Source organism: Halichoerus grypus, chromosome 4, assembly GCF_964656455.1.
Source record: "Halichoerus grypus chromosome 4, mHalGry1.hap1.1, whole genome shotgun sequence".
NCBI lineage: Eukaryota > Metazoa > Chordata > Mammalia > Carnivora > Phocidae > Halichoerus > Halichoerus grypus.
Window position 1 is genome coordinate 75,999,161 of NC_135715.1, and position 23,169 is coordinate 76,022,329.

A 23,169-nucleotide genomic window follows, 5' to 3' on the forward strand; every position below is an offset into this window, starting at 1 on the left:
GGTGAGTAATATAATTTTATATTGTACAGGCACATACTTTGGTATATAGCTCCTTTCAGATTTTTTACCAAAGCAGCTAAAATAATTTACACATATATATTGGCATTGAAAAAAATTGGAAGGATATTATATACCAAATATTAACAGTGATTATTTCTAAATATATTTCAAAATATATTTTTCTATGATGAAATAGTGATATGGAGAATAAATTTGCAGACCAAGTCTATAGAGGGCAAGATAGATGCTATTATTTTGTGAAATTGGGTATTGTAGTAGCAAATATGTATGATTTATGGTTGAAGAAAAATCTGCATTTAAAACTAGGTAAATTATCTCAAATGCCCAGATACATTCAGTATTTGCTTAGCCTTCCTTTTCACACTTCCTGATACTGAAACATATCACAAAGCTATAATAATCAATGTACTGTGCAATATACAATACAGTGTACAATATACAATACAGTATAATAAACAGTTACAGCTATAATAATCAATATTGGCATAAAGACAGAGTGTAGACCAACAGAACAAAACAGAGAGCCCGGAAATAAACTTTCACATATATGGTCAAATAATCTTCAACAAGAGTACCAAGACCACTAAAAGGGGATGGGATAGTCTCTTTAACAAATGGTGCTGGAAGGGGCGCCTGGGTGGCTCAGTCGTTAAGCGTCTGCCTTCGGCTCAGGTCATGGTCCCAGAGTCCTAGGATCGAGCCCTGCGTCGGGCTCCCTGCTCAGCGGGAAGCCTGCTTCTCCCTCTCCCACTCCCCCTGCCTATGTTCCCTCTCTCGCTGTGTCTCTGTCAAATAAATAAATAAAATCTTAAAAAAAAAAAAAAAAAGGTGCTGGGAAAGCTGAATATCCACATGCAAAAGAATGAAGTTGGAACTTTATCTGACACCACATACAAAAACTAATTCAAAATGAATTAAAGACCTAAACATAAGGCCCAAAACTATAAAACTCCTAAAAGAAAACAGGAAAAACTTGATGACATTGAATTTGACAATGATTTCTTGGATATGACACCAAAAGGCAATCGAAAGGCATATGTGAAACAGACAACAAAAGGAAAGATACATTGGACTACATGAAATGTAACATTGTTATATATCAAAAGATACAATCAATGTATAGTTATCCCCAAACTCATCAAGTTGTATACATTAAATATGTACAGCTTTTTACATGTCAGTTATACCTCAATAAAGTGGTTAAAAAAAGTTAAGTCACATCAAAAAAGTATTAACTGATAATAAAATAATAATTTTTTCAGGATTAAAAAAGATACAATCAACAGAGTGAAAAATGAACCCACAGTAGGGGAGAAAATATTTGCAAATCATGTATCTGATAAGGAGTTAATATTTGAATATATAAAGAACACCTAAAATTCAACAACAAAAATCAAATAACCCGATTAAGAAAATGGGCAAAGGACTTGAATAGATATTTTTCCAAAGATGATATACAAATGGCCAATAAGCACACGAAAAGATGGCCAACAGCAAACGTCACTCATCATTAGCAAAATGCAAATCAAAACCACAATGAAGTATCACCTTATACCCATTAGGATGGCTACTAAAAACCAAACTAAAACAAAACAATCAGAAAATAACAAGTGTTGGGGAGGATATGGAGAGAAACTGGAACCACTGTGCACTGTTCATGGGAATGGAAAATGGTGTAACTGCTGTGGCGAACAGTATGGCGGTTCCTCAAAAATTTAAAAATACAACCATCAGATGATTCAGCAATTCCACTCCTGGGCTGTATCCAAAGAACTGAAGACAGAGTGTGGAAGAGATATCTGCATATCCATGCTCCTAGCAGCACTATTCACAATAGCCAAAAGGTGAATGCAGCCCAAATGTCTGAGGAGAAATGTACTTTCACATCCTACAGCATGGATGAAACTTGAGGACACGTTAAGTGAAACAAACCAGTCACAAAAGACAAATATTACATGATTCCACTCAGAGTAGGTATGTAATCAAATTCATATAAACAGAACGTAGCCAGTGGTTACCAGGAGCTAAGGGGAGTTATCGTTCAATGGGTATAGAATCTCAGTTTGGGAAGATGAACATGTTCTGGAGATCCGCTCATAACAATGTGAATGTACTTAACATTACTAAACTGTACATTTAAAAATGGTTAAGATGGTAAATTTTATGTTATGTGTTTTTTACAACAAAAATGCATAAAAAATTTAAAATAAGGTAAAAACCATAGGCCAATGTAAGAGAGCTTTCTTATTAAAGATGTATTTCTTACTAAACCCTGTAATATATACAAACTAATATTATTTATCCTGTCAGCCAGAAAATTTGCCAAATTATAAGTAATTGAACATTGACACAGTCTAAAATAGTTTTATACATAAACACTCATTCTATATAATCAGGACAAAAAGTGAAATAAAAAATATAATAGCCAACATTTTCTATATCAACTTTTGATATAGAAATACATACATTTTCTAGATCAACTATTGATATGGAAATACATACTTTAAACATTGTCTATATCAACTATTGATATAGAAATACATACATTTTCTAGATCAACTATTGATATGGAAATACATACTTTAAACATTTTCTCTATCAACTATTGATATAGAAATACATACTTTAAAACTTCTTGGGAAACAAACATAGACATTTAACATTTTTAAAATAAAGAAATCTAGTGACGGGAGAGTCTTGAGTCTGAGCTTTCCCTGACAACTGAATAAAATAGCCAAAAATTTATTGATTAAAATATGGGTTTGAGCCATCATGGAAATGAGGCTAGAAGGTGAGCAAATTACATCAGGTTTTGAATGATCATTAAATATGAAGTAGAAATAGCTTGAAATCCTACCTGGAAATGAGGCTGAGTGGGCACATGGAGTCGCAAGGCTCCCGTGTGTATAACCACTGCTCACAAGGAGAGATGATGCTTGGACGTTACTCTGAGAGCCGCTAACAGCAGCCACACAGAGATTATACAAAAGCACTCAGAATCTGCTCTGCCAGTTTCTTTATGCCAATGGCTTCATGGCAGAATCTAAGATTTTTTAACTTAATTCTTAAATTAAATTTTAAAATTTAATTTAATTAATTAAATTAAATTTTTTAATGAAAAATAATTTTTTAACAAAATTTTCAAAATCATCAACTGACTCTCCTTTTTTCCTGTCTTGTACAAAGTGAGATTAAATCAGAACCCTAAAACACAGAATATTTACTAAATTGTAAATGATATACTAACCATCATGGACATTGTGTTTTTAATTTTTAGAAGAGTTGCCTCAAAATTATCCTCCAATTTGAAGATGAAGGTACAGAAATTAGAGTTTCAACATGTAATTGAAAATATTAAGTGCATAAATAAATGTATCAATCTTGAAAAATTACTTTACTTTTTCTTGCTTAGACTGCCATGGTTTTGGGGACACAGAAACATTTGCAACTCTGCTTTCTGACCAAGTGAGGAAGGACACAAGTTTTAAAAAATAAAATAAAATAAAAGGGATCAGGGACATTTACAGGTGTCTGGCTAAACTGGCTTCTATAGTTGAACTTCAAATTTTACTCTGGGCATTCAGATAGCTAATGCAAAAAAACAAAAGGAAATCACATTGGATTTTACCCAGTCATGGTCTGATGAGAGGCAGCATGTAAATACATCTTTTAGACCCCAAATTTTCTCCAACACTGAATTTGGAGAGGAATTTTTAATTGAACTGAATCCAAATAACACAGTTTGCCTAATGAACACCATGTTTGAAGAGTGCTCTTTTAAGAAAGCCTGGTTGTAGGGCCACCTGGGTGGCTCAGTCAGTTAAGTGTCTGCCTTCGGCTCAGGTCATGACCAGAGTCCTGGGATTGAGCCCTGCATCGGCTCCCTGCTCAGCGGGAAGCCTGCTTCTCCTTCTGCAGGCCGCTCCCCCTGCTTGTGCTCTCTCTCTCTCTGACAAATAAATAAATAAATAAAATCTTAAAAAAAGGTTAGCTATCATCATTACTAGAAGCAGCAGAGAACTGGCAGGGGCCAGGTTATTCTTTCAGGCAGGGCCCCAGGTCCCCTTAGCAGAGAAAGGATGGGAATATGGGAGGCAGAGGAGGAGGCCGGAGGCCCACTGCAAAAAAAACAAAAAACAAACAAACAAACAAAAAACGGTCATGTAAATCTTTCACTGGCTCCCAGGAACATTAATTGGTGAGGAGGTCAAATATGTATTTCATGCTTACTGTGGATTAGGCACTCTGCTTGGCACTTTGCATGCATTATAGTCTCAATCATTCCACTAATCTGCGGGTTGGTATTATTAGATGATGGGTGTCAGAGAAACTAAGGAATTGGCCTAAAGTCATTGGACTTATTTGGGAACAAGGGCACTGGCCATCTCCAATCACTCAAATTGAGGGCACAGAGGACAGAGTATTCCCACACAGTACCACTACTGGGAAAGAGGCCGCTACTCTCCTGCTGGGGCTGAGCCTCTGGGCAGCACAAGACCCTTATCTGGGTGAAGCTGAGGCTTCAGAAGGCAGGAGTAACATCAGAAATGAAAATGTCCACCCTCTGACTGCCTTGGGCATCACTTTTCTGGGAGCAATATGCAATTTGTTTATTTTCTTTCTGCCTCAATTTTCCTGTCTATAAAATGGGTTTCAATTATTTACCTTCTTCACACAAATATAGTGAAGCTGGGTGAGCACTTTAAAACACTCTGGAAGGCCTGGGTAAAAGTCACTATATAATTATTGCCTGCCTTGTACATTCATGCTGGCTTAGAAAGGATGTAATTTTAAACTAATCATATAAATAAACTATGAAACATCATTCAAATGTCTACTCACTTATATATGACTTTCCCACATCTGAGCATTTACTTAAAGAATGAGCAAACATTGTAGAAGCTAGAGCCATGGGCTCAGATGACAATGAATGAGGTTAAGCATGAGGAAGCACTTTTGGTGGGAGGTCGTGGGGAGAACACACCCTCTCTCACACTCCAGCTGCATACCCCTGTGGGTTCCCTCTTTGTGAAAACCGGATCCCCTGGTCCTGTGCTTTTCCCTACTCTCTCTGCCCCTGAGTCTCCTGTGGACCTCCTCTTCTCCCTGCCCCACAGAGGAAGAGAGCAGATGGAGACTGACATGCTTTTAACAGAATTGTAGAGTAAGAACAGCAGAGATGAGGCAGATGTTTGGTTCGTGTTCCTCAATTATGTTAGCATAAGGTCAAAACTCTGGGTACTGATATTCACAGGTATCAGCATCACCTGAGGTTATAGACATTCCTTTTTTTTTTTAAAGATTTTATTTATTCATTTGAGACAGAGAGAATGAGAGAGAGAGAGCACATGAGGGGGGGGAGGGTCAGAGGGAGAAGCAGGCTCCCTGCCGAGCAGGGAGCCCGATGCGGGACTCGATCCAGGGACTCCAGGATCATGACCTGAGCCGAAGGCAGTCGCCTAACCAACTGAGCCACCCAGGCGCCCGACCATTCCTTTTTTTTAAGTAGCAGATTACTTGAGATCTAATTCACATATATTAAATCCACCCATTTAAAGCATACAATTAAATGGCCTTTAGTGTACTCACAGAGTTGTACAACCATCAGAACAGTTTTAGACATTTTTATCACACCAAAAAAGAAACTCTGTACCCTTAAGCAGTCACCCCTCACTCTTCCCAACACGCCCCCACCCCCCCGCCAACCACCAGCCCCAGGTAACCACTCATTTACTTTTTGTCTTTATAGATTTGTCCATTCTGGACATTGCATATAAATGGAATCATATAATACGTCTTTTGTGATTGGCTTCTTTCACTTAGCATAATGTTTCTTAGGTTCATCCATTTTGTTGCATGTGTGAGTGATTCATCCCCTTTCATCACCAAATAACATTCCCTTGTTTGAATGTACTCCATTTTGTTAACCCATTTATCAGTGGATGGGTATCTGGGTTCTTCCCACTTTTTGACCATTATGCATAATGCTGCTATGAACATTTGTGTACCCATTTTTGTGTGGACAGGTTTCTAATTGTCTTGGTTCTATACCTAAGAGCAGAATTGCTCAGTCGCATTGTAACTCTATTTTAGCTTTTTGAGGAACCGCCAGACTGTTCTCCAAAGCAGCGGTACCATTTTCCATTCCCACCAATGGTGGACGATGCTTCCAATTTCTCCCCATCCTCACCAACCCTTGTCATTGTCTTTTTGGTCACAGCCATCCCAGTTGGCTTGAAGTATGTGGTTTTAATTTGCATTTCCCTGATGGCTAATGACATTGAGCATCTTTTCATGTGCTTATTGGCTGTGTATCTTCTTTGGAGAAAGGTCTGTTCGAATCCTTTGCCCATATTTTAATTGGGTTATTGGTCTTTTCATTATTGAGTTATAAGAGTTCTTTATATATTCTAGATAAGACAGTTCCTTAAAATATGATTTATAAATTGTTCCTCTAATTCTGTGGGTTGTCTTTTCATTTTCTTGATGATATCCTTTGAAACACAAAAGATTTTAATTTTGGTGAAGTGCAAGGGCTATTTTTTCTTTTATTGCTTGTGCTTTTGTTGTTAGACCACTACATTTCATACCTGTTCAGGTGCTGCACCATTGCATAATATTGCATAGGGTCGCAGTTGGCCCATCAGGCCATTTCTTACCCTGCCCTTCAGGCCCACAGGTTTGTCTTATCTTCTGCCCCTCGACAAGAGCCCCAGAGCCCCACTGTGCCATTTGGCCAGAACTACTCTGATCTGTGGGCATGTTCTGGCTAAGTCTAGTTAGAGCCCTGCCTCTGCAGTGACTGGGAGCCCAGATTCCTGTGTTAGACTCCTAGAGTCCCTGAACTCCAGGGTCATGTCCACATTAGGGCCTGTCTCTGCGTTCCCTGTGTCCACAGCGTTCTTCCCCCACACACCTACTTAGCAAACTGCCTCAACTCCTCCGAGTCTTGTTCGGAGCTCCTGTACCCAGGTCACCCACCCAAACACTGCCCTTTGCCTACCCATCGCTGCGCATGCCTAATCCGCCTTATGTGCTCTAGGGTCTCCTTCTTCCACAGAAATCATCCTCTGCTACCTTTCTGCAGAATTTACGTCTTTATTTACTGTTTAGATCTTTCTAAAACCCTTATTAGGATATAATCTCCACGTGGGTAGGGTTCTTGGCCTCTACCTCAGCAACGCCTAGCTTCTGCTAAAGCAATGCCTCCTAGCTGCTTCACAAATACCCGTGGAAATGAGTGAATGGCCGTGATTTGCATTTCTCTGATCGCTAACGAGGATGAACACGGCCGTATGATCACAGGCCGCACGTGTTTCCTCTTTTGTGAGCTGCCCGTCCCCTCTTTTGTCCATTTGTCCACGTTTTCTTTTTCATCGATTTACAGGAACTCTTTAGATTCTCGTGACACTAATCCTTTGTTAGTGCGCTTATTCATTTTATTTATAACCGGCGCCCATCACAGCGCACAGCCCACGGTGGGCACAGAGGAAGTCATGACCACCCGACAGAGGCGTTCAGGTTCCTGTTGGTGTGCGTTCACCTTTGGGAGGGAACAAGGGAAATGCCTGTTTAAAAATAATTCCATAATTACGAGGGAAAGAAATCGCCCGACGTACCCCGGCAAGCAGTCCCCGCAGACGGCATCGCTGGTGACGGAACAGTTGGCCTTCTGGAAGCGGTTCACCACGGCGCACTCCAGGCACGGCTTGCATTTCTGAAAGCCCCAGTCCTCCTTGAACCGGTGCGGCCTGCATGTCATGCACTGGGCATCCTCCCCGTAGCCAAAGCCGCATTCCTGCAGGGATTAACAGGCAACAGAACGCTATTCAGACGTGGCAAGCGTGAAAAAGACGGCTGGGATAAAAGGAAGACCTGGTCTAATAATTACCGAGTGCCAGCCTTCCTGGATACAAAGGCGGCCCTTTCAGCAAGTTCAAATGTGTCTCCCACTGCTAATAATCTCTCTTACTACCAGAAGTATACTTAGTCATCCACTTTATTCAAGAAGCCACGAGCATTTGAATAATAAAGGTTCTCCAGGACCCCCACTGCTGCATTATTGCTAGCTTATGGCAGAATTATGGCACTTTCTTCTTTTCTAATTAAGCCAGTCATGGGCATGTTCAGAAACTAAAGTCAGGGAAATATCCAGACACTTACTCACTTATCGAGGCAGAAAATAAGTACTTTGATATCAACAGTGATATTTTAGAAACGAGGTTAACGTGTAAGAAATTTCCTAAGCTGACAAACCTAGAAATCTATCCAGTAGAGAGCATCTTGACATGTTAGCTGTGTATTGTTGTGTGATAGCAGGAAGATTCTGACATATTTCTTAAAAGAACACTACATTCTTGTGTGAATTAAACTGTGTGATACTAAAGGTCTCAAGCTTCTCTAGATTTGAACGTCAGAACACAGTACTGCTTTCCAAGGATGGGCAAAACAGATGGTTCTTTGATGCACCATATGATCATTTCCACAAGGTCCAGAACCAAATAAATCATAGCCTATCATATAATGTAAATACAATGCAACCATAAGAAGAATGATGTAGATATGGGTTCATGGTAGCTTAAAAAAGTTATAATACAGAATTAGAAGTATGATCCCATCTCTTACAAAAATATTAATAATTACTACTAACATTTATTGGGTGCTTACTCAGTGCTGGGAACTTCATACACATTATCTTATTAATTCATATGTCTTCCAAATGAGGGAAGCACGATCATTATTCCCATTTCATGAATGGGGGTATGGAGCTTCCCAGAAGGTACGTACCTTAACCAAGGTGACATAGCTCATGTTAGAACCAGGATTTGAACCTACACCATTTAATTCTGGAGTCAGATTCTATACCCCAACACTGTAGGATCCACCTGGTACTTTTACTCTCCACATGGAGAGCATGCTGAACAAGCCCACAAACATAGCTCAGTGCAGCAGAGGGAGGAAGGACTCCAACAAAATCTCTGAATTTCCTCACCTGTAAACTTTGGATGCAGAATGCAAATCCCCACTAGTTCAAAATTCCCATTGGCCTATCAAATTTATATACTTAAAGTCCTTTATCTGTATTTAAATGCACAGTCAATTAAGCAGTACTGGTCAAAATTTAAATCAAAACCAACACAAAGGATAGTATTCCCTAGAGTATTCCCTGTACTCAACAAACTACTGAACAAAAGAGATTCGAATAACACTGCAGTTCAGTTTTACTAGTTAACTCGTGCACATCTTGGAGGAGCGATACCTTCCTTCCTCTTTTCAGTTACTCAACCAACCTTTCAAATGTGTACCATGAACATGCACAACAAAGAGTGGGGAAGGAAAAAAAAGCAGAAGGTCACCAACCTTCTGAATCCTGAGTGCTCCAACTAGACAATGTTCTAAACCAAGGCACAGACGGCGGAAGGAAAAAAAATTTGAAGAACTAATTCACAATTAGAATTTCTTTAAAATTGTTAGCAGGGATTATCTTGGGGGGGGGTTTGAGTGAAATCATGAGGTGTTTTGAATTTTTATAATTCTTGAAAACATTTAATTTTTGCCAAATAGCATCTATTACTCTGACAATCAGGAAAACACCGAAGATACGTATTCAAAAAGAATCTCCTGGGGACGTGGACTAGGTCTTTGCGGGGAGGTCTCTGCCATTTTGGGTGCTTTGTTTATGGGCAATGTGTTTCTGCACTGGGGCAGAAGTGTGTTCTTGCTAAGTAGTTGCTGAGAGAGCCGAGTGCATCCAAAGACTCTCCTTCAGTGTGACAGGAGCCGCCCTCTCACAATCTTCCAGGATCAAAGTGTGGTGCATGTGACATTCGGAAGGGGGATGGGGACCTCGTTGTCCACAGGCTCAGTATCTCCATGTCAAAGGTTCATGCGAGAGCAAAGTTCCAAAATCATACTTTGATCCAGGCAGCTTGGATTGTAAGGATGTCATGTGCAAGTTACAACACAACAAAGAAAGGAAGGAAAAAGGAAGAGAGCAGAAGGGAAAACAAATGGAAAGAGAAATGAGAATGAGAAGAAGGTGTATTAACTGGGAATAAATGTCTGAAATTCTGTTTTTCAAGCGAGGCTGACATAGGAGAAAAAGTATATTATCTTCCTTCAATGGAGCCAAAGACACATGACTTTGAACGCCGATTCTGCCACTTGTCCAATAAGCTATTTTGGGAATTCTCTGACCCTCAGTCTCTTCATCTCTGAGATGGCGATAGTACACATCTGCCCCACAGGGTTGTTTTGAGGAATAAACAGGAAAAAAACCATATAAAATCTGTAATCTATAAATCAAGCACAGAGCAGGCATTCACCAAATAAATGATACCTTTTTAGATTCTCAACAACCCAACAAACCAACTTTCCTGATTCAAGTATAATAAAGCCTCACTGCGGAACAAGAGGATCTTTAGACTCCAATTTTTTCTGAGTTACTTGAAACATCAATTTACATCTAAATTATTTTTATAGAATAAAAATATGTCTACAATGAAAATGGTACATAAAATATCATTTAACCATACCTACTTGAATCAACTACTGCGTTGTGTTGTAATACACGAAACTAGGAAGCCCCGGTGTCTGTACAGGCAGCTTTGCTGTTTTAATGGCCCTGCCAGGCAGTCAACTCTCATTCCTTCATTGTCTCCGACAATTCACTTCCTCTCTCCATTCCTGAGAAACTAGATGCCTATCTGAGCGGACATGGACTTGAAGGAATTGACAGACTCATCTCTTTTGAAAAATAAGGGGCATGTAAGTGTTGGGAAGATCTTTGTGCTTATTTTTTGATTCCTGACTGTATTTTAGGGTTTGTGTTGCACATACATGAGGACAAATTTGACCATGGTGTTTTTGCCACACATATCATTGTGTGTCATTTACATGTCACTGTACTTCATAGACTTTTTTCATGAAACTTTTTTTTTTTTTGGTCCATTCCATATTGGACCAAATCATCTATAGAAAAAAACAACAGGGGTGTGGGGGTGGCTCAGTCGGCTAAGCATCTGACTTAGGCTCAGGCCATGATCTCAGAGTCCTGGGACCGAGCCCCACGTCAGACTCCCCGCTTCTCCCTCTTGCTCTGCTCCTCCCCCAACTCTTGTGCACACATGCTTGCTCGCTCTCTCTCAAGTAAATAAAAAGCTTAAAAAAAAAAAGAAAGAAAAAAACAACAAAGCCGGTCTCTAAATGCATTATAATTTGCCTTCATTATCTGGATATTAACTTACTATTTCTGCTTAGAGTTTATATGTCTTAGTGACAACAATAGTAATTTCGGAGTAGATTTATATGAGAGGTTGAGATAAGGCTGTATGTCCATTACGATCACAAAATAATACCTAAATGTATTAAACAGGTACTGTGAACCAGTCTCCTGGGAACTTTTATAGAGACTGATTATTTGGGGGCATTTAGTTTAAAATACATTTTCTCTAAAGTACTTGTCATTTTTTAAAAAGATAGTATGAAAATACCAAAAGCTAATACTATTTTTAAGCTTTTAAAAAATGCTTGCAGTTCATAACACTCTAAGAAATTTATGAAGTGATCGTTCTCAACGTTAAATTAACTCGAAGCCTTGACTTAACTAGAAAGTCAGGGAAGATATTTCCAAGGAATTATGTGACAGCACAGTAGGTGTGTAGCAACAACGGCGTTTAGAGCGGACTGTCATATTTCTAAAGCACCATAAACACAGAGATGCTGCAATTATTTGAAATCCAGGCTATAAAGTAAACAGCATATAAACATTAAATTATCCCCAATATAAACGTCTACTTTGATGTTTTTATTTCATTCAGTAAAACGAGGTGGTTAAAATGCCTTGACACTTTCCCCATTAAGTTCAATAAATAACTACCAAGAGCAAAAGAGAAAAGGCTGAACAGCTCGACGTGCGGGCAGGTCTACAGTCTCCTGGCCAGAGTAGCACTGCTGAGCATGCGCTGAAATTGTGCCTCTGTAAACTCGTGTCCAACCCCCTACGGCCAGCGAAGATTTCTGGTCCCTTTTCTTTTTATCACTTTTTATACTGAAGAACTACTACTACACACAAGATTTTTATAAACAAATCGAACAGTACACCTTCCTTCCTATCCCTGGTCTCTTCACTTCCTATTCCCTCCACACAGGCAAACACTGTTCCCAGGTTTTGGGAAAACCTCCCAGAAATATCCTAATATCCTGTGTGTGTGTGTGTGTGTGTACACACTGTTCTGCACATCCTTTTTCAGTTTTCCCCACTCAGTGCATCTTGGAGAGTGCTCCCTATCAGCATACACAGAGCATGCCATTGTGTGGCTACAGCTGAGTTCATTCTACTGGGGTCTGGTCACTGCTGCATCCCAAGTGCAGGATGCAGGGGGCAACCACGGACGTCTGCTGAAGTAGGTTGGCATTGATCACGTGGTCTAATTGTGTGTCTAATGAAAACAGTATCGAACCTTTTGGGTCTTCCCCCTATTACTTTTGAATATAAAGGGGGTAATTTCCCTAGGCAAATGGTTTCCCACAGCAGACTAGTATACTATCGTTGGGAATTAGAGAAATGGTAGGAATGGATTTTTGGTGAGATAAAACAAAGAGTACTTAAAGAAGAGAGTCAGCTAGTCATGCAGACTCTGGTTAGGTTTACCTCATTTCTGACCAAACTTCACAGGCTCCTGTGAGCTACTTTCTCAATTAGGCCCCAGCCTTGGGCCTTGTCCTCAAGAACCCAGTTGTCCAAGAATCCCGTGCAGTCGGTTAAATCAGAATCCCCCACCCTCCTATCTGCTCACCCTCAATCCCTGATCAAATTTCCTCCTGCCCCTCTATCCTCTGATCCACTTGGCCTGCCTTCAGCAAGAATCCTGTTAGGTCTGCTTTAGCCAGAATCCCCGCCCCCCCACCCCCACCCCAAAGTTTCCTCTTAGGAATTTTCCATCCACTGCCCCCCACCCTGCTCCTTGGCTAAAATCCCCACTTGTCCATGTTGTATTTGGAATTGAGCCCAGTTCTATACTGAGGCCTCTCTTCCCCCATGGCCATAGTCCCTGAGTGAAATCCGTTTTTACTGCTTTCACCTCTGTCCTACTCTGGTTCTCTGACACTTTCCAGGTTACACACACTACAGCTCTCCCTCTCATCATTTCGTTGGAAGGACCGTACGTGTGTGTTTGGTGAGGGAGGATATGTGGGAGGAGACTGGGGCCGGAGTGGGGGCGTTAGTCACTGGCCTGGGCGTCAGAAGTAGATATGTGTTTTATTTTTATGGAGTGTGGTCTGCCATTAATATCAATGGTAGAGATGCATTTAGGGTTTAAAGTAATCCTAGAGTCTTTGTTTTTGAAATTATGACCTGGTACCTTAAAATCTTAAAAGAAATACTTACCACTTCCCTGAATCCCTGAAGAAGCCTTTTTATTAATAAGCTTCAAGGTGTGAACATATACACATGAATAAAATAACAACCCTTTTTTAAAGCATTGCCATAGGATTCCTAGTGATTTCCCAAAATCCTACAATAAGCAAACAATCCCCGATATCTAATGCCTCCCTCCGCCACTCTTTACCCAAAGCCTATCAGGGCACTTGGTTCTTAAAAGATTCTTTGCTTGACCAAACTTTAGCCAGGCTCCTTAACCTTCTTCCAGACCAACCTGTGCACTTCCTTATAAAACCCAGCTTTAGCAAGTGCTCTGCTGAGTCAGCTCAGCCAGAACTACCCACCCTCAACATCTGCTTGGGTTCCTCATACTCCTCTTAAAGTCTCATGGAGCCTTGCTGTCCAATCACCCTGGTTTGTCTTCAGCAAAGAACTGTTAGGTTGGCTTCAGCCAGGACCCCTCTTAGCCCTGATGCTTCCCCTCAGTAATTTTCCATCCACTGACCCATGCTTCCTGGCTATAAATTCCCATGAGCCCATACTGTATTGGGATGGAGCCCAGGGGTTTCCCCCACTATAAAATCCCATTGTGGGGGTCCCCCTCCCTACCTAGTGAATAAAGTCTGCCTTGCCATCCTTATTAACAAGTGCCACTGAATATTTTTTTCTTTAACAATACATACCAGGCTGGTGAGTAACACATAAATGTTTGCTGACTAAACAAATGGATGAACAAATAGCATTGAAGGCAGCATTTCCTGAAGTTCGTGTTGTTTTATTATTGGTATCATTATTACTTTATTCCAGGGAACAAAAAAGCTAATAAAGGTCACAGCAGTGTCCCGATTGGTAAGGCCGGTTAACTCTCTGGGGCGGTGGAGGTGGGAAGGGGGCAGGAGTTGAGGGTGGGGGTCACTGTGGCGTGGGGGTAGAAGCTGTGAGCGGCCTTCCTTATCTTGGTTCCAAGGCAAGAGAGGGCTGTATCCAGCTGGGCCATTTCCACCCAAACTGGCCGCAGCAGTAGCTCTGACACTCTGCCCAATATTTTTAAGCCACATTTGGTGGCTTTCCAATGGCGAAATGACTCAAAGTAAACAGTCCTCAAATCCCCTTCTCTCTTTTCTCCCTCTGCGAATTCAGCACTTAGCAAAAACACAAGCAGATCCCACCTACATGTTCTAGGAGCCGTTCCCCAGACCACAGGGGAGATCCTCACAGACCATCAATTGTCCAGGAAACACATTTGGGGGCCTTGGGTCTAAAGCACTATTTATTTGTACAGCCAATAAGTTATTAACTTTGGTTCTTTGAACTTTAAAAGCTCAAATTTGGACAGAGAAGAAGTTATTTGTGGAGAAAATCGAGCGCACGCAAATGGAAATGACAAATTAGATTTATGTAGCTGGTGTTTAGAAATCAGCTTTTTAATTTCCTTTAATAAAACAACACCAAAGACATAGTCCCCCCCCACCAACTTCCAGTTTATGAAAATCTGTAATTGAGTTTTTTAAAGAAAAATTACAAGCTAGAGCTTGCTAATATCTGCCAAACATCACTGGCCTCGATTAGGTATAATTAAACATAAATAAAGTGAGCAGCACTGTAATTAAATGGCATAAATGAATCTTTTTCATGCTTGCAAATTATATTAATTTTGTGTGTGCATGTGTGACTTTCTTCACAGGGATGAAAACAACTTTCCAAAAAGTAGACATCTTTAAAAATGGGAAGCCAGACATGCACCCTTGTGGAGGAAAGTGTGTTGTTGTTTACGAGAATTAATTTCTTCACATGAACTAAAGTCATCCCAATAATTGGTTAGAAAAGCTTACTTTGAAAACCATGCCAGAGACTTGAAGACTGTTTCAAGTGGTTCATGCAAAAACTAGTTTCCTGGTTTACTGCTGGGAGGTGATCATGTTAAAAGCACATTGTTGGCATTAATACTTGGTGAGGAGGAGGGGCTGTGGCTGGGGCAGATTCTAGACAGTAAGAATTAAAAGGCTAATGTGGTCACTTCGGGAAAACAAAAGTCATCCTCTCCCACGTATCACAATGCTGTTTATTTTCGCGAGCCAAAGGGCCAGCTGTGGAACGCTCCTGTGCACGTTTGTGGCTCCAAATGCCCAGCACGTACCACTCGTGGAGCTATGTAAACAACATTTTGTATTTTTTTGCCCCAGAAATAGGAAAAAGACATGATCAATTATCTTTCTCATAAACTTTCAAAACCTAAAGCCTGTAGTGGAAGAGAAAGAGACTAGCTATGGCTCAGTGGGAGAAAGTCCTCAAAACAGAGCCCAGGTGGCTCCGTGGCCTGTCCTATATTTTCCCAAGGGTACGGGAAGACTACCCATTAAGCTGAATGACCAAAGAGAACCTGACTGAGAAGAGAGGATGCTTGGGGCTTTCAGGGAAACGACTGGAAACCAAAAGCACTAAGGCCATGAGACAGCTCGAATGGCACAGGAGGGGACCCAGAGGATGCCACCCAGTGTGAGGAGCCACAGCAACGGCTCCCAAGTGGCTGGGCCAAACAGGAGTGGTGGAGGAACAGAAGCAGATGGATATTTGGAAACCAGTGGCCAGGCTCAGGGTGGCTCAGCCAAGGAAGGAGAGGAAGAAGGCTGACCAGGAAGACCACTCCTGGAATGCACAAGCATCAGGTCAACAGGATTTAGATATCTCTTTGTGTTAGAAGTTGGTCCCGCCAGAATTTCTGGAGGGAAGTTCATCCTTCTAGAGCTGCACCGTCTGATGCAATAGCCATAACTTCATGTGGCAAAACTTAAATTTAATTCATTAAAATGTAAAATCTAGTGCTTTAGTGACACAAGCCACCTTTCAAGTATTCAGTAACACATTTCAAGTGGCTAGTAACTCCCATCTTGGCCAGCACAGATACAGACCATTCCACCATCACAGAAAGTTCTACTGGACAGCACTGTACAAGAGCACTGTGCAAAAATGAGAAAACAATCACTACCCCCATGCGGCCCCACCACCTTCTCCCAGCACTTACTAAGGGTGACAATGGACAGATCACCTAACCGTCTCTGTGTCTGTTTCCCCATCTATAAAACAGGAGGAGTTATACCCCCTACTTAAGACATAGGTTAAAAGGACTCCATTATTTAATATACAAATGTCACATAGAACCTGGCTCATTATAACAAATGTTAGCTAATATCTATTGTGGTTGCATGATATACATTACAAAATAACACCTGAAGACATATTTGAGAGGTAGTGCATCTTTGTTAAGAGACATCTTTTAGACACACATAACCCAAAGTATCTAGGGTGAAAGGTTAAAATAAGTAATCATTTAAAAAGTGGACACTGAAGGGAAGGGTCTCAATCTAAACAAGCAACAATGGTTATTATGGAGCCTGGAGCTTCTGTGCAGACTTCTTACTACCTAACAATTGAAAGGAAGTGAAAAGAGCTCAGAGGAACCCCTGACCACACAGGACAGGTGTGCCAGAGTGTGCACTGTGTCCAGGAAGGCTCTTCCGGGAACCTCCCCCAAACCCGACTATGTGTTTGAAATGGCAGAGACCTAACAATGGGAAAGTAAGCCCAGACACCTTTAGAAAAAAATAGAATTGAATGCCTTCCAAAGAAAATAATCATTAGGAGTAATAAAACCACAGATGGAAATTTTAACTCTACCTGCTTACCCAAAGCATTTCCAGGCTTTCGTTTTAAGACACAGATAACACGTTTGTAAAGCAAAGAACCTCATGACCCAGCATTTGTTATTCTGAGTTGAGAGACATGATATTAGAAAATGGACATAAGTCTTAAGTTATGTTTACTACATCAAAACAAGTAACCTAATAATGTTAGGATAGAGGTTATTTGAAAGCTCTCACGTCTGGTGAAAATGCACTTTTTTTTTTTTTTTTTTACCCTTAGTATAAAGAAAACTTTAGTTGTGGTTACCAATAATTTGATTCAGCTTTTCTACTTTTTAATAAGTCATTTTAAATATTTACTGTTTATTGTGCATTCAAAATTTCAAGCACCACAGGTAACCGAAATTTTAAGCCTCAATTATAAAGGTAAGGACTACTGAATTCAGTCATTTCATTACAAATTAACAGGCATCCCCCCTCCAAATTTTATGTTTAGTATAACAAGTAAAAAACAATTCAATTATTTATAAATATCTGACTATGTTTTTTAAAAAAGCTTAGTCTTAGCCAAAAAGTAAACTTTCCCTTGATTTGTAAAACGTGGATGTCATAATTAACCAGTTGAATAGATTTGCTAATTTAAGTGATTTATCTGATTTTAATATACTCAGAACTTAGGTTTTTTTTGTTTGTTTGTTAGTTTTGTTTTATTTTTTTTTGTCCTCTGAAAGATATATGTTCTTGCTAAAGACTTAATCAAGGCAGCCTGAAAATCATGAATGGGCAGTTTAGAAATTTTTAGCCCCAAAGCTATCATTTATTAAAAACGCAAGCTCTTTGCCTTGATTAGTTAACTAGGAAACAAATATCTATGTTTATCTATATATAGATATTCTATTGATATGTTTGATTCCTTTGCTCTCTTTAGGGTATGAGCAAGGCTAAGTTACTAATGTTATTTACTAGGAGCGAAAACCAAGATAAAAGACTTGGCAAAATATTTAATTTATAACATATATACACACACACAGAAATTCATTACCTTTTATATGACAAGATTAAAGTGGCATTTCTTTTGCCCTAAACACTCTCTGAGGTTGATTGATTTGTTCACTCCTTTAGCAAAGATGTACTCTGTGGCTGTACCATGTCCACCTCAAGGTGGACACCTCAGGGTATCAGGGTATGCAGGAACATGGTATTTATATTTGTAACATTTGTGCATCCGAGTGGGTCTTACCCTAATTTTTCAGTGACATCATTACCTTTACTTTTATTCTCCCTCACTCAATTTGGCCTGATCTTCTTTTTAATGAAGAAAATGATAATAAATATTGAAACAGAAATATTAACATATAAAATAAGTAATAAAGGCAGAATTATTGAGATTGCTTCCCCTTGGTTGCCTCCAGTGTCATATGGGTAAACACTTGTTTCAGAAGTTGGGGAAAATTACTACCTAGAGAAAAATAATAATTCTAGAAATCCATGCAAAATTATGAAATAGAAAAACTATTATCAGATAATCTTAGCTGGTGGATTTTTAAAATAAAAAAATATTTAGGGGTGACAGGACTTTCATCCTATTTTTTAAATCAAAAAGCTAGATTTTTTAAATAAAAATGTTTAATAAAACAAGCTTAGATAAGCATACTAACTAAAAAAAGACACTAGAGCTCATAGGACCTTCATCTTCTGGTCTGATCCTCCAGAAATTATTCTTAGGTTATATTCTCTAGATTCAAAGGATGAAGGAGAAGGAGGAACTTCTTGAAAATGATTTACTCATCTCTCAGAATCTATGACATTTCACTCAGATTTTCACCGAGATTTGGGAAAAGAAAAACTTTTGAGAGGGGGGTAGCAACTTCATCATCTATTTTCCTCTTGGGCACCGTCGCATTTTTCACTACTCTGTACACTGATCCTAGATCTACAAGTCTGCTCTAAGGAATCCTTTTACACCCAACAGCACAAAACCTACGTCTGAAAATGCACCTTACTACAATCAACAGGGACTGAAAAACACCGGTTGAGATGCTATAGTTAACTCAACATTCAACGTAACCCAGGGTTCAAAGGTCAGCCAGTTTCAATCCAAATGTAAAGCTCAGGATGCTAAATGGCCCCACTTACTGAACACAACCAGCAGAGAAAAGCCATCAACCAGGAATTACTTGCAGAATGCAGAATGCTTTGTTTCCTGCTGTTTGTAGATCATTGATCAAAAATCTATGAATGACAAGACTTAACTTTAAATAATGGCCATCTCTAGGGGAAAAGGACTTCTCTTTTAAAAGTCACTTTAAGTCAAAAGAAAAATCTTTTGTTCCTTTTCTAACAGGCAGTCTTTGATGCTTTATTTAGAACAAAATGATATATCCATTATCCACAACGAGAGTAACATCTTCAAAAGGTCAGAGAATAAAGCAAATGGATGTATAGCTCTGAACATGCTCACAAAAAAGAAAGGTCTGAGAATATCCAAGACTCTGAAATATGCCCTCCTGAAACACACCACTTCTTAACAAATAGTGGGTAAGATGAATATATTTAAAATGCTCCCGGGAATACCATACACCCAATATGGAGACTAATAATAGTGCTTGCATTGTCAAAAGAATGTGCAGAACCCTGGTTTGGAAAGGAACTGCCACCATGGAGCATGCTTACTGGAGGCGCTACTTCTTGACTAGCCACGGCAATATTCATTTTTAAAGAAGGAAGGCCCAGTAGAAGGTAGCATTAGCATTTTCTCTTATCACTCCTTTATTTTTAAATCTTTAGTAGAGCATTGATTCTTTTTAATTCATCCAAATACACCTTAATAATTCAATTCTTTCAATGAAATACAATAAACACGAATTACACAAAATGACATTTATTAAATTCTAATTATTAGAACCTACTCCTTTTAGCTCAGTGAGACATGAGCCAAGAATTCTGTCATGGTGTCCAAATCTTCACTAGCAATGAGCTAAAAGAATTTATCCAAAAAGAATGTATTTTAAAAACACAAATCTTTAGGGCACCTGGGTGGCTCAGTCGGTTAAGTATCTGCCTTCGGCTCAGGTCAGGATCCTGGGGTCCTGGGATCGAGTCCCGCATAGGGCTCCCTGCTCAGTGGGGAGCCTGCTTCTCCCTCTCCCTCTGCCCCTCTCCCCCACTTGTGTGTGCATGCTCTCTCTCTCAAATAAATAAATAAAATCTTAAAACAAGCAAACAAACAAACCAGAGATCTACAACTTCACTAGGCATCAGATATCTACCTTAGACAACTCCATGCCTGGCCCACATTGCTTGCAGAGAACACAATTTCCAGACCGATCCCTGAATTCTTGTTGTCGACAGTCTCCTGTTTCACAAATCACTTTACATGCCTGAAAAAAAAGTTTTGCAAAAACCTTATTTTTAAAGTAAGTTAATTACATTTTTTTTTTTGCAAGAAAGGAACAACATCATCAGTATTCACTCGATCACTGAATGTAAATGTTAATTCAGAGTGAGGCCAATTTAATGTTCATTTTAGGAAGAAAAATTACTTTCTGAATAAGTCAGTGGAGCAAATAAATCAATAAGCCTGATTCTCCTCTGCATTCCCTGAATGAGGTCTCCTTTTTTTTTTTTTTTAAATTCATGGCTATCTTGCTCTGAAACTTTTCTGAGAGCCCAAGGTAGAAAATGACTTAGGATGTGATCTCTTTTCTAGTAAGAAGCAGTGGGTGAGCACGCTATTGCTCTGTAGAATGCCTATTACACCAGAGGCACAGGAAACTGTTCCTGATGGTTGTAATGATGAGTACTCAATGTATTATTCAATACAAACTACCTCCACCCTGAAGCAGGAGTGTCTGTAATCAAGTCCTGCAAACAAACTACATACAATCGAAGTCTGAACATCTCCAGCAGGCGTGGGGGAGAATTCAGGGTGGGATTCAGGACTAGAAAAAGATCTGGGGCTAAAGGCCTAATAATCTCTTCCTGCCCCTCTTAACTCCCCTTGACTACCCGTCTTAAGAGAGGAGATTCCATTCAGCCACAAAGAGACTAATCTCTTTGAGAAAGAAATCCCACTACCTCCCTCCTAGACCATTCACTTAAATGTGTCACAGCCTCAGTTGAAAGAAAGGACATTTTCTCTCCTCTACCTGAATCTCAGACTCCAATGTGACCCCATCTCCTCTTATTCTGTCTTTCAAGAAGACTTCAGGTACTGTCTCTAGCATAAATAATTCATTTTACATTTGCAGATGATGATCCTATCTCCAGATTAAATAAATTTCAATTCTTTTGAACACCTTCATAGATCTTTTTGTGTCAAGCTTTCAAACATTAAAATTCTCCATCTGTCTTTAATGCTTTTTGGAACCAAAAAGGATATAAATAACCATATAAGAAGAATAGCTCTTTTAAAAATCGATTCTAATTTCTTCACAAACCATGTAAGTCATGGGCTCCAAAGAGAATCTGGTCTCGTTAGGGCCTAGGGTGTATTATAGAGACATATGCCTATATGCCCAAGGGAGCACGATTGTCATGGGGCTCTGAGTAACGCTGTGATTTTATTACTTCAACAAATGTAAATAAAATAATTTCAACAATTGCTACAAATGTCAAGACTCAGCAGCAATCTTTGCTTTTTAATGAAATGCAACATTGATAAAATACAATTTGAGAGAAAAATTTAAAAGATGGGATTAGAAATAGAAGATAGTTTCAGCGCGTACTTAGATGACTCCTTCCACCATGTTCTTATGAAAGTGCAGACTTGACTTACCAAATAGGCCAGTAAAACTACAACGGTGCGAAATGCTTTCTCTTGTTCCAGGAGCACTTTTAAAGCCATGGCTCTTATTACGTGTATTTATTGTTGAAGAGTTTTCTAAAAGACAAGAAGATCTAGTTAACCAGGATGACATCGGTCACTGTATTCTGTATTTACTCTAGAATGTTTACCATTAATGTTTATACTAGGTCATACTATTTATGCTTTAAAGGAAATCGCTTTGTAAAAGATAATTGGACAAATAATAGGTAAGCCTTTCACAGTTTAGGTGAGGAGACTGGAAGCTCTGTCTCCCTACACATTATATGCAAAACTCCTACTGGCTCTGAATTCCTAGGCTATACATAACTTTATTTTCTTCTTCTTCTTTTTTTAAAGATCTTACTTTTTAAAGTAATCTCTACACCCAACGTGGGGTTCAAACTCACAACCCGGAGATCAAGAGTGGCATGCTCTCCCGACTGAACCAGCCAGGCTCCCCTACACATGCCTTTATTTTCTACCCAGGTCTCTAGCGTGTCCGACCGCTCCACCCGGTAGAGGGTTATAGTCGAACAGTGACTACATAAACCTTCCATGTAGATGGGTTTAGTGCCAAGAGGCCAATAACGGTAATAAAATAGCAACAAGCATGTGCTACATACTGTGTGCCAGGCGCCGGCTCCAGCGAACTGACTCATTTACCTTCACAAGTACTCCAGGAGGGAGACACGATCATTATCTCCATTTTAGAGATGGGGAAACAGGCTCAGAGAGGGCTGAGTCCCTTGCTCAAGTTCACACTAGTAAGAGACAGGGCAGGATGCACACCCAGGTGGGTTGGCTCCAGTGACCCCGAGTCGCGTATACCCTGTGACACAATCTGCTCTGTTTAATTAAGACCTGACACTTGGGTCTTGGGCCTACAGCCCCACGAAGAAGCAGATATGGCTAATGTTTGGCATTTGTGAGTTCTTCCTCCAACCAGTACAGTGAAAATAATCTATGAGCAGAAAAATGAGCATTTATTTTAAAACATCTAAAAATCATTTACAAATGATGAAATTGGAGGCATTCACCTTTCCATAAAAGGTAAGCCAAACCTCCTTATCTTTACGAGAATGACCTAAAAGGTAGAAACAAACACGGTTGCCTTTTTTTTTTTCAGATCCACACAATGTCCTGAGAAGAGATTAATTTTAAAAAGAGAAAAAAAGAGAAAGAAAAAAAAGGTGGGGGGGGGGGAGAAGACTCAGCTGGTGGCTCCATCTATTAGGTAGAGAAACAAGGGATCAGTTTCTCTTCAAAGTTAAATCTTCCAAAACTAACAGAGACCCAGAGCAGACAATGTGACTACT

At 39.7% G+C, this 23,169-nt stretch overlaps 1 protein-coding gene across 7 annotated transcripts in view; it reads right to left on the reverse strand.

Moving 5' to 3' along the window:
- TNFRSF19 (TNF receptor superfamily member 19) overlaps window positions 1–23,169 on the reverse strand; it is an 89,885-nt gene that overhangs the window by 48,424 nt on the left and 18,292 nt on the right. For 6 of the 7 annotated variants that reach the window (XM_078070563.1, XM_078070562.1, XM_036117276.2 and 3 more), the window contains exons 2-4: window positions 21,824–21,928; window positions 20,316–20,426; window positions 7,641–7,819 (exon numbers count right to left, since the gene is read on the reverse strand). In XM_078070563.1, coding sequence (XP_077926689.1) covers window positions 7,641–7,819; window positions 20,316–20,426; window positions 21,824–21,892 — 359 coding nt within the window. In that variant the 5' untranslated portion in view covers window positions 21,893–21,928. The remainder of the gene's footprint in view (window positions 1–7,640; window positions 7,820–20,315; window positions 20,427–21,823; window positions 21,929–23,169) is intronic. The other variant, XM_078070564.1, reaches the window with a different exon arrangement.